The sequence below is a fragment of the Cucurbita moschata genome, unplaced genomic scaffold, assembly GCF_002738365.1.
Source record: "Cucurbita moschata cultivar Rifu unplaced genomic scaffold, Cmos_1.0 Cmo_Scf00038, whole genome shotgun sequence".
NCBI classification, from domain to species: Eukaryota; Viridiplantae; Streptophyta; class Magnoliopsida; order Cucurbitales; family Cucurbitaceae; genus Cucurbita; species Cucurbita moschata.
Genome location: NW_019268554.1, coordinates 364756 through 376301, shown reverse-complemented (window position 1 = coordinate 376301; position 11546 = coordinate 364756). Strand labels below are relative to the sequence as shown.

Sequence of the window (11546 nt, the reverse complement as noted above, 5' to 3'; positions counted from 1 at the left end):
AACTTGGGCTAGACGTATCTGTTGGGCTGATATAATCTCAATGGGCCTAACTTGGGCTAGACGTATCTGTTGGGCTGATATAATCTCAATGGGCCTAACTTGGGCTACACGTATCTGTTGGGCTGATATAATCGCAATGGGCCTAACTTGGGCTACACGTATCTGTTGGGCTTATATAATCTCAATGGGCCTAACTTGGGCTACACGTATCTGTTGGGCTTATATAATCTCAATGGGCCTAACTTGGGCTACACGTATCTGTTGGGCTGATATAATCTCAATGGGCCTAACTTGGGCTACACGTATCTGTTGGGCTGATATAATCTCAATGGGCCTAACTTGGGCTACACGTATCTGTTGGGCTGATATAATCTCAATGGGCCGTAAGTTAAGGGTAATTGGGCTATAAAAATCACTTTAATATAAAAATCATCGCCCCTATCAAACTAGGGCAGTCTCTAGCGCGCTCTCGGGCTCGCTCTCATTCTTCCTCTTCACTTCTCCAACCCCATACCCCCTATTGCTTCCGACTGGATCGAGCATTACTTCACTCTTTTCACATCCACTTTCTTTGCTACTACGCTGGAAACCGAATCAAGTTTGTAGAACCCAATCAATCAATCTATCTATCTAACAATGAGTCCGATTTGGTTTTGATCTCGGCGGCGAACCTTGCCGAATCGTACCGAATAGGATAGCCCTGAGCGACAAACTCAGGTCGAACAAAAGCATCCATGAACAAAACAGCGTTACCCTAGTTTCTTTACTCTGGTTTCGCCGGCCGGGACAGACGCAAAGGTTATCACCAACTTCGAAGCAAGGTACTCTCCCCCTCTTTCACTCTTTGTTTTCGCATGGTTTTTCATTGATCATTCAATGATTTCAAAATTCAAAATGCATATTCTGAATTTTTCTCAAAATGCAAATGGAACTAGGTTTAGTGTGGAGTTAGAATGAGGACGGCGAGAATGGGGAAGGAGGATTTGAAACTCCGGTCTCGAACCAAGGTGAAAACGAAGTTCGAAGAGTATTTAGATATGGAGATGGGCATGCAAAACCATAGATTGTCTGCTGAGGAGGACTTAGAATTAGAAAGAAAACTTGCACAGAAACTAAAGGTCAAGGCTGGCAAGTTAAGGGGAGCAGAAGATGGTATGAATGTGTTATTTGAAGGACTCCCCTCGATTGTTGATTCTACTGTGGAAGACGAACTTCGCTTTTCTAGAGAGTTTGCAGTTGGGCGAAGTAAGAAGAATAAGAAGGAGAAGAAAAGGAAAATGTTAGAACAATCCCCAGAGAGTGAAATTGAGAAAGGAAGCGTAGGTGACGGTGAAGTGGAAGAAACTTCAAAGAAAAGTAAAAAACGGAAGAAGAAAAAGATGTCAGGACAACATCAAGTTACTGATGATGGTGTGGAATCCCCTTGTGCTGCACGGATTGAGGTACAAAAACTTTCTGTCACGCCCCAAAAATATATTGCTCCTAACTTGAGATTGCACAAAGGAATTGAGCCTGAAGATCATACTCAACTCCGTAGGCGTGTTCGAGGTGGGTAGCTTTTATGATTATTGCTCCAATTTTTTTCCTTCATGTTCTTCAATTTCAAATTTAATTTGCAATTTTTCGAATTTTTCAGGTCTTTTAAACAGGCTTTCCGAATCAAATGTGGAATCAGTAACAGGGGAAATGTCTACTGTCTATCACGTATGATATTTTCTTTGAACTTTCTTGTTTGTTCATATCAAATTTTGATTATCATTAGGAAAGGTGTCCATGGAATGTTACGAATATGGAATTAATTGTGATGTATCAATTTGCAGTCTATTTCACGCAGCATTGCTTCTCAAATTATTAGTGAGGAGGTTCTGGCATCTTGTTCGCGCGGTCCTCGTGGCAATGAACAGTTGAGTGTCTGCTTAATATTGTTATCAACCTTCCCTTACCACTTTTTGGCTTGTTAATTTACCCTAACTTGTTTGTTTCTTGTGTAAGGTATGCTGCCGTTTTCGCGGCTTTTGTTGCAGGTATGAGTTGTTTGGTTGGTTCTGACTTTAGCGCAAGACTCATGGCCTCCCTTGCTAACACATTTGAGGTGAGGCTGCCACCACCTGAATACGTCCTTAAATGTTTGATTTAAATTTTGAGAATTATTAAGAAAATCATATATCTTCTTCAGGACGAATACCTGAAAGAAGATAATCTTTCTTTACGGAATCTTACGCTATTGCTTTCCTATTTGTGCGTGTTTGAAGTTTGTGCTAGGTACGTAAATATGCAGATTATTTTGTATATTTCATTATACAATGCATATATCCACATATTTGTAATAAGCATTATTGTATCTTTTGATGCTTTTCAGTGATCTGATCTATGATTTTCTGATTATACTGAGCAAGCGATTGACCGAAATCGATGTATCCACCATCCTAACAGTTCTACAATGTAAGCTGATATCGAGTTTGTCAATCTTTCACTAGTGTTAATTGTTATGTTACTGAAACATTGTTAATTCTAATTTGATAGGCTGTGGAATGAAAATAAGGGGTGATGATCCTTGTGCAATGAAGAATTTCATTGTGAGTGTTCAAAGTAAGGTTAATGAGGTGAAGGCCGGCTCAGGAGATGGTCAACAAAACATCAATGGAAAGAGAGTGAGTTTGTATAAGTAATATTATTTGGTTTACCCTTTGTTTTATTTGTTTGAATCTTTGTAAGATTATAATGTGGATGGATGCAGATGGAGTTCATGCTCGAGACTATATGTGACATCAAGAATAACAAGAAGAAACCCAAGGACGATCCTGCAAACCATACGCGGATAAAGAAATGGCTACACAAGGTCTTTCTCTTCTATTTCATTTCCTTGCTTCTTTGTAGGTTACCCTATTTTTTTAGTGTAGAGCTTAACTTGCTAAATACTTGCTCTTTCTAGACCCGACATTTTAATATATTAAGTAGCCACTATGTGAGATCCCACGTTGATTGGAGAGGGGAACGAAACATTCCTTATAAGGGTGTGGAAGTTTCTCCCTAGGGGACGCGTTTTAAAACCTTGAGGGGAAGCTTGGAAGGGGAAATCCAAAGAGGACAATATCTACCACAACTTGGGCTTGGGCTGTGAGATCCCACATCGGTTGGAGAGGGGAACGAAACATTCCTTATAAGGGTGTGGAAACCTTTCCCTAGGAGACGCGTTTTAAAGCTTTGAGGGGAAGCTCGGAAGGGAAAGTCCAAAGAGGACAATATCTACCGCAGATTAGGCTTGGGCTGTTACACACCCTGAGTTTTGGTATATTCTCCCAAGAAAAGTCCTTTACTTCATTTTGCATCTACTAATGTACTAGGCTAACTCATGGTTTACTCTGTTTGGAGTCATTTGACAAGCCTTAAGATGCGTTAGACCTAGAAAGGACATGAGAAGTTGGGTAGTGTATGTCTATATATTTAAACAAAGAGCGAGATTCTATGCTCGAGCTATGTAACCTTGCCTTGTCGAGTCATGATATCTATAGAAAAACAGTGTGATTCCTGTCTGACCTTTTTCTCCTTTAATTATTTGTTTTCAGTTAGGAGTAGAAGATATAATAATTAGAGGCATAAAATGGAAAAAGTTGCTCGATCCCGACAAGAAGGGACAGTGGTGGTTAACTGGAGATGTAACGACGACATCAGAAAACATTACGGAGTTTGCCAGCACGATCGACACCGAGGTTCTTGAAGCTCAAAAAATGCTTCAACTTGCAGCTGCGCAGAGAATGAATACAGATGCTAGAAAGGCAATATTCTGTATTATAATGAGTGGAGAGGATTATGTTGATGCATTTGAAAAGCTTTTAAGATTGGATTTATCTGGAAAGCAGGTTCGTAGAATATATTGAAAATTTTGTTCGTCTCATCTCATCTGTTCTATTCTGTTGACACCATCTCTCATAATCCTACAGGACAGGGAGATAATGAGGGTTCTTGTGGACTGCTGCTTACAGGAGAAAGTGTTTAACAAGTACTACACTATTCTAGCTTCCAAATTGTGCGAGCACGAAAAAAACCATAAGTTTACGTTACAGGTAAATTATTCTTTTCGTTTCGTTTTTCTTTGGTCTACACTTGTTTTGTCGATCGAACTTCGACACGTTTGTGAAATTATTACCACCTTTTGACTCTGTCACACTTCTTCGCCACAGTATTGCCTATGGGATCACTTCAAAGAACTGGAAACGATGCAGCTTGTTAGGTCGATGAATCTTGCAAAATTCACGGCCGAGATGATCGCTTCGTTTACTCTCTCCCTCGCAGTTTTGAAGTCTGTGGATCTGAGTGATATCATGCTTCTTACTCCAAAGAGGATCATGCATTTCCGTATGCTGTTTGATTCGATCTTTGAACGTCCTGACAAGTTGATTTGGAACGCATTCACTCGAGTTGCTATTAACCCTGAGCTCGAACCTCTTCGAAGCGGTATGTTGTTCTTCATTAAAGAGTATATGATTAAGGGTAATAAAGTTAATGTAGAGAAGTTTAAGGTTGTAAAGAAAGCCCTCAACAATGTTGAGGGAATCCTTATGTAAAGTGAACTGTTGAGGGAATCAAAGTTCCATTTTTGATCTAATTATACAAAATATGAATGTTGGTCACGATTTTGTTTATGGCTAAATGAAATAGGTGAATTATTTTTTAGTCTCGTGGATTTCTCAAGTTTATATTTATTGTTTTAGTTCAACCACCTATGGAATTGTGACTCAGAACTTCTAACATTCTTATTGATATATTGTATCAGCTCGGCTAAGTTATATTTCAGTTGACTTATTGGCTATTAGCTAGTCGGAGTTGTATTTCAGTTGATTTATTGGCTATTAGCTAGTCGGAGTTGTATTTCAGTTGACTTAGTGTCTATTAGCTTGTCGGAGTTACTTATTGGTTATTAGCTAGTTGGAGTTGTACTTCAATTAACTATTATTAGCTAGTCGGTGTTATTGACTATTAGCTAGTCGGAGTTGAACTTCAATTGACTATTAGCTAGTCGGAGTTGAACTTCGATTGACTATTAGCTAGTTGGAGTTGTACATCGATCCAGGTAAGATATGTGATTATATGGATCGATATGTGATTTTTGGAGTTGGGGAATCTCTATTCTCCCAAATATTATTGAAATATTATATTTTAAAAAAAGAGTGGGTCACTTAAAAATGTTATTGAGGCAAAAAGTTTTTAAGAGTGACATATTGTTGTAGTTATTACATTCAACAATGTTTATGGGCACAATTTTTTGTTTTAATTTTATTTCATAAGAAATGTTACTTTAATCTTTTTTTTTTCTTCTTGTTTGTAGTTGAAGTTGTTTATTCCACAATTCAATTAAGTGTAATAACGTTTCTAAAGTGATATTTTAATAGTAAGGTTTACATCATCTTTCAACCTTAAACTAATTTCTTCGAATTCATCTAATAAAAGTGACATTTTTTAGTCTAAATATATAGATTAAAAGTATAACACCAACATTTGATGTGTATGAGGCATGACTAGTTATTGAAGGAGACTTCGATTCCGTTCTACCATGGTCAATGTGGATCTCCTATGAAAAAGAAGAAAACATATAACCCAAAAAAAATAATAATAATAGATCAATAGACAAGAAAGAAGTTAAATTAATATATAACTCTTAAGATTAGATAAATAGATCGAAAAAAAAAAAAACAATAAAATGCACCGATATTATTTTCATTCTTTTTAAAAAAAAAGTTAGCATAATTTAAAAGTTTGTTTTGTGTGCCTCGCTAGTATGATTGAAAAATGTGATTCAATTTATGTTACCATTTCAATTTAATGTGCCTATATACTATTCTAAACCTTATTAATTAAATTGTCATTTTTAAAGTTCAAACTTTAAATACTATTTTTATCTGAGTTTTTTTTTTCTTCTTTTTTTTTTTTTTTTTTTTTTTTTTTTTAATTTGACTAAGAATTTCTTAACAAAATTGGAATCTAAAATAATAATAGAAAAATAAGTCCAATTTTAAAAAAATTAAATCAAAAAATTAAATAAATACAATAGTGTATAAAGTGCATGTGTAAAGATTTAGAGGGAAGAAAACAGTGAAACAATCTGTTATGTAAATAATATACCTACTGATCCAGCCAAATGATTTTGATTGTCTATAAGCATCAGCCTAGATTTTATGTCGCATAATTTAATGAACAGGGAATCAGAATGATATTATATATATGCATGCTATATACTTACAAAAGCGTAGTGATATTCCTTGAATCATACACCTTAAACACTTGTTCATCTGATTGCTCCCAGTAAATTTGCCCCATCCAGCCTTGCACCTTCCAAGTGCTGTAAAATTAAGTAGATGTCGAGTCAAAGTTCGAAAAATGGAAAGATTTTCTATACAATCTTTACAATTCTATTAATTTTAGAGGGAGCAAAAAGAAATGAACACGAACAAAGTCTATACGATCTTACAATTCAACCAGAACTTACAGTATTTTGAAGATTCACATATCGCAAATAGGCTCGTTGTAGGTTTGCACCCCTCAAATTGGCGTTTGAAAGTTTTGCGCCCTACAATCAGTGGACGTCACGGAATTTTGTTTCTAAAGATGAGGAAGCAAAGTGCTAGATATATATAAATTTTACCTTCAAATTTGCTCCTTCAAGATTAGCTCCCTCTAAGTTCGCACTACTTAGATCAGCCCCCTGAAATTTTTTGTGACAATGGTATAGCGTGTTATTCCTATGACGTAACTTACCGTTTTAATGTATATTTTTCATTTGAATATCCCTAACTCCCTGCTAAGGGCAGAAATTGACCAACTATGAAGGGAGTGGAGAGACATCCAAAGATTCATGATACGACAAGAAAATTATAAAAACAATATCGAGAGTATATAAAATCTTATCGAAGACGTGTGTTGAACCTGAAGGTGTGCAGAGCGTAAATCTGCTCCGCAGAAGCTGCAATCCACCAAACAAGCATCTGCAGTTTGACATGAAAGACTTGAGAGGGTATAGTAGAAATGTTAATGGAAACAAATAATATGCACCATAGCCTTTTCTATTAAAAAGAAAAGAAGTTAACAATTACTTTGATCTGGTCGTCGGATAACAAATATAATTTCATGAAGACCGATGATCACTTATGTTTGGGAGATTTTAAAGAAATAGAACCATATTACAATGAATTTGATAGTGTTTCCTTTGACGCTTAAACTTAACAAAAGTGGATCACTTACTGGTAGCTGATTGGAAATAAGTTTTGACAAAGACAAAAAAAGATACAAAAATACCAAAAAAAAAATGAATAGAAGGAACCAAATCTCATAAGAAAATGTTTGTTAAACCAGTGTTTCTCTAGTGATGCAACCTTTCAGCTCAAACATATGAAGAGATTCTCTCCAGGCAAGCCATAGCACAGGAACAAATAGGGAAAAGATGGCCTTTAGGTTATTGTTGAGGCTAAACAAATGAAATTGCTTCAAACTGAAGGTCCATGGGATTTGTGTTGTTTCTTTGTAACAAGTATAGTAATCACAGGTACTCAGAAAAAATATGTTCCTAACTAATGATCAAGTACTTTTAAACATGCATCCAAATTTCTTTTCCTCATAATCAGTGTCTTCCATCATAGGATCCTGTTTGTCCATTTCACTTTTATTTTTTCTAGCCATCACCTTTGCACACTGTGTGTATCGAGCAATGTTCCCCCATTTGTGAGGTAAACATATTACACGGCCCTCTTTGTCGTCTTAAGAAATATTTTGTCCTGGGTCCACGAAAGAAATATTTATCTGGAAAGATTGTAAAATTCAACAATGTCCAACTAATCCCAAAGTGACAAGAAAATATCTCATTGGGACAAAACTAGGATTTAGTCTAAACTAAACATAATGGAATCTTCATTGCAAAACAGAATTTAAGTTAACCAGTGGAATCGAGCAAATAACTGATGGAGAAACACTTGTTAAAAAAAATAAGTGTTATAGAGAAATGTACAGTGATAAAAGAAACTTGCCTTGTAAATTGGCACTCTGGAGATTAGCAGCTGCTAATAAGGCCCCACGAAGGTTTGCTCCAGTAAATTCACATCTTCCTAGGCAAAATAAAATTATTAAGAACGCAGTCCTCAGATAATTAAAAACTGTAACAAAAAGGGAATCAAGTATTCATTTTATACTCTCGCAAAGTTGCATTATGAAAAATTGAGCCCTCAGCGTCTGCATCCTGCATGTACAAAATTAAAAATGGGATATAGATGCATCCTTGACAGATACTGTATGAACTCAACTTTTAGAAATTTAGAATATTTTTCAGAAATCAAGCGATTATTGATATAAACATTATGCACAATGCACAATTATTGATATTGTTACAAATATATGGAGAACATGCCAAACTTTGAATTCGAATTTCTTTTCAGTGACTACCAGATCAATTCCATACAGTCGAAATTTATCAAGAAAAATAGTGAACTGCTGCTGGTGGAAGTTATCTTCCGCCCTTCATGGAAAAAACTAATAATTACAAATTTTGTAATCACAGAAGTCTCCATAGTTAGATGGAACTGCTTGTACATACCCGAAACTTAGCACACTGAAGGTTTGCACGTGAGAAGAACACGTTTTTAAGACTTGCATAGCTGAAGTCAACATATGAAAGGTCCTGCATATTTTAAAATTTTAACAGCTTTAGACATGAGATATGTAATCCCTTGAACGTAGCCAAGGTCCAAACCTCTAAAAACTCTCCAATTTATCTCACTTTTATGCTTTGTATGGTGTTGGTCTTCCATGAGCAAGAAGCAAGCAAAAATAGCATTCACGACAAAACAGAGGGAAGTGCGGCCCCGTTCATATCAGATTAGGCCCAAAATTGAAAATTACGAGAAGATCCCTACTGTAGAATAGTAGGGGAATTGTTTTGCCAGTAGAATACTGTAAAAATCCAGGAAGAGAAAGCGAAAGGGATTTGGTGCAATCCAGTGATCTTCCTAGAAGCAAGTACAATCTCATTTCTAACAAAGAAGAAATGAAATTATCAAGCTGAGGCAAACATTAGGGGATGACTTTGCAAGGATTCCTGAAAGTGTCACTAATAACAAAATAAAGGCCCTGCCTCGCTGATTGAAAAACATTAAGGATCTCAGTTACGAAACTCTTGGGATTTTATCTAACCTTAAAGACCTTTAGATCCAAATTATCCAAAATTCCAAAAACGATAAGGAATCAACCCAAGGGAAAGTTCTGGAACGCATTACCTTGATAATCAATATCAAGATTAATATGCAACTTTCAAAAAAAACTCGTGATTCGAATCACTTCTCAAGATAGCTTGATCAAGACTACTTAATGACTCTAGCATACAAATCTAAACACAAGAAATGCAAAGAAACAAGCTCATGGCTCAAGAGGCATAGTATGCAATTTTTATTTTAATATCCAAAATCTTCATTGAAGATTATATTGCATGATTTATGTCTTGGTTCATATTAATTTCGTTCAAAGGGATGAAACAGTTCCCCTCTACTAGAATAAAAGAAAACTGTATTGTTTGCAAACTGTAGATGAGTTGGATAAATTTTATTCTTCCCTCAAACTGAAACCCCTAGTGGCGAAGAATTCACTCTTAGGTCTACCACTAGTTAAGATAGAGAAGTTGAAAGAGTAAAAACAATTACCCATTCAAGACATCCACGTAAAATCAAAATTTTCCATCAAAGGATCGTATCCAGAAAAAAAAAAAAAAAACCCCAATAATGTGAACTGGGGCCTTTTCAAAGTCAGCGCCCAATAACTTGGTGAGCTATTAAAGATATCAGTGAGGACTTGCCTACCAGCCCCAAAATTGTCCTAATTCTCCAAAATGGTACTTGTGATCATTTTCTGCATTCTCTAAGTCAAAATCTTAGCAATAAATATAATAGGTTGGAGACTGAAATTATGGGTTTGAAGTACTTGATTCCATGGGCAAAAACTTTTTAATAAAACAAGACATATTAGACCTTCCTTGATGAAGAACCTTACCATTGCTAACCTTCTTTGTAAGATTTGGTCCATAATGAGATTGCTTCTTTTACTTAAAAAGTTATCAGCTAATAAGTCAAGAAACTTGAAAATATTTACCAGCTTGGACAGATCAAGCCCAGAAAGGTTAACCCCTCGCAGTCTAACTTTCTCAAACTGTATGCACTTGATAACATCAACACGCTTCAGCTCTGACTGAGGTTCCTCATCTTCCTTCTTTTTACTTGTTAGTTCAATTATTCCATCGATGAGTCCCTGAATAATTTGCAATTCCCTCAAACCATTAATTTGGACAGTAGCCCCTTCCACAATAAAACCGACATGGAAAATAAATATTAACAAAAAAAGAAGTCGTGAAATTTTAAATTAAAGCTTGAACTATAGGAAAGAATGACGGCTCACGAGCAACTGATAGTACTCTGCCTCTCGCAGAAGCTCTTGAATCTCAGAGTCAGAAAGAGTTGGAACTATGCCATCTCTTAACCAATTGAGAATGTGTCGAAAATGTTTCCCATCCCTGTCCACAAAGACAGATCCCTGCATCAAATAAGATATTAATGTCCATAATAGAAATGGAGTAGAGTTCTAGGTAAAAAAAAAAAAATCATATACAGAGAGAGTGAATTATGTCAATGAAGAAGAAGTTTCCAACGGTAGAACCTCAACATATGGCGATAAAACTTGAGACTAAATCCAATTGATTTATCACTGGAATGAAACAAATTACTTATACTCGTCATAAATAAATTAATCCGAAAACACACACCTCCCCAGGATCCTGGCATATAGTATGACGGCCACTAAACATTGCAGCTAGCATCGAATCAGGTTCTCGCTGAGTCAATGTATCTAATGTTGTTCTAAATTTCTTCCCACCTGCAAGTAAACACAAAAATTCACAAAAAAATAAATATCCAAATCAACTCAAAATCCTCCTCGATTAACACAAAATGAATAAATACAACAGAATTAAAGATAGCACAATGCTAATTATGGGAGGTAAAGTCCCCTCCACGCAGGAACGTGCCAAAGATCAGCTAAACTCATCAATCAATTGCTAGCTATAATATATCAACAGGATCATGAGCACCTAAATGTCGTAATCTTCTTTCGCAAACTAATCAAACAGTTGTTGAAACCAATAGTTGAATTCATTCACTTGGAGCAAACAATAAACTGATGAAAGGCAATCGAATCCGAGAAAGTGTGTGTGTGTGAGAGAGAGAGAGAGAGATAGAGAGAGGTGACGTACCAATGTTGAGGCGAACCAGAGAAGAAGGATCAGAGACCTTCTTCATTGATGAACTGAGAGAGAGGAAAGTCGCTTTGCTCTGCAGATGAAAATTGAGAGAGAGAACGTGGTTTCTAAGGTATCTATTTTTCGACTTTAAAGAGTCCGTTTCGCCTTATGAACACGCTGCTACATAGCCAATCATCAACTGCCACGTATGAGAATAATTTCACCCCAAAATCCACATAGGGTGATTTTATCACTCCCCACAAATTTGAGAGAGATTTTTTTT

General features: G+C 36.1%; 2 protein-coding genes across 3 annotated transcripts in view; one reads left to right on the top strand and one right to left on the bottom strand.

Moving 5' to 3' along the window:
• The window catches only part of LOC111432529 (FH protein interacting protein FIP2-like), a 14288-nt gene extending 2901 nt beyond the window's left edge, over nucleotides 1–11387 (bottom strand). The window contains exons 1-12 of one of the 2 annotated variants that reach the window (XM_023069455.1): nucleotides 11276–11387; nucleotides 10790–10899; nucleotides 10426–10560; nucleotides 10123–10278; nucleotides 8579–8662; nucleotides 8178–8224; nucleotides 8016–8089; nucleotides 6922–6980; nucleotides 6641–6700; nucleotides 6485–6565; nucleotides 6239–6337; nucleotides 5433–5569 (exon numbers count right to left, since the gene is read on the bottom strand). In XM_023069455.1, coding sequence (XP_022925223.1) covers nucleotides 6284–6337; nucleotides 6485–6565; nucleotides 6641–6700; nucleotides 6922–6980; nucleotides 8016–8089; nucleotides 8178–8224; nucleotides 8579–8662; nucleotides 10123–10278; nucleotides 10426–10560; nucleotides 10790–10899; nucleotides 11276–11321 — 906 coding nt within the window. In that variant the 5' untranslated portion in view covers nucleotides 11322–11387 and the 3' untranslated portion in view covers nucleotides 5433–5569; nucleotides 6239–6283. Of the gene's footprint in view, nucleotides 1–5432; nucleotides 5570–6199; nucleotides 6338–6484; nucleotides 6566–6640; nucleotides 6701–6921; nucleotides 6981–8015; nucleotides 8090–8177; nucleotides 8225–8578; nucleotides 8663–10122; nucleotides 10279–10425; nucleotides 10561–10789; nucleotides 10900–11275 lie in introns of those variants that run through there. The other variant, XR_002708652.1, reaches the window with a different exon arrangement.
• On the top strand, nucleotides 566–4634 carry LOC111432528 (nucleolar MIF4G domain-containing protein 1). The gene is made up of 12 exons (XM_023069454.1): nucleotides 566–821; nucleotides 936–1548; nucleotides 1637–1704; nucleotides 1821–1903; nucleotides 1993–2092; nucleotides 2177–2262; nucleotides 2360–2442; nucleotides 2524–2651; nucleotides 2738–2839; nucleotides 3567–3860; nucleotides 3942–4064; nucleotides 4182–4634. The coding sequence occupies exons 2-12, from the start codon at nucleotides 954–956 to the stop codon at nucleotides 4563–4565; spliced, it is 2046 nt and encodes a 681-aa protein (XP_022925222.1). The 5' UTR covers nucleotides 566–821; nucleotides 936–953; the 3' UTR covers nucleotides 4566–4634.
• Nucleotides 11388–11546: the final 159 nt, after the last annotated feature.

What these genes read in the sequence shown, in the direction of transcription:
- LOC111432528 (XM_023069454.1), top strand. Translation starts at nt 954, where the DNA reads ATGAGGACGGCGAGAATGGGGAAGGAGGATTTGAAACTCCGGTCTCGA. An exon ending in GGTCCTCGTGGCAATGAACA is followed by an intron (nt 1,904 to 1,992) that starts GTTGAGTGTCTG and finishes TTCTTGTGTAAG; the next exon opens with GTATGCTGCCGTTTTCGCGG. An exon ending in ACCATAAGTTTACGTTACAG is followed by an intron (nt 4,065 to 4,181) that starts GTAAATTATTCT and finishes TCTTCGCCACAG; the next exon opens with TATTGCCTATGGGATCACTT.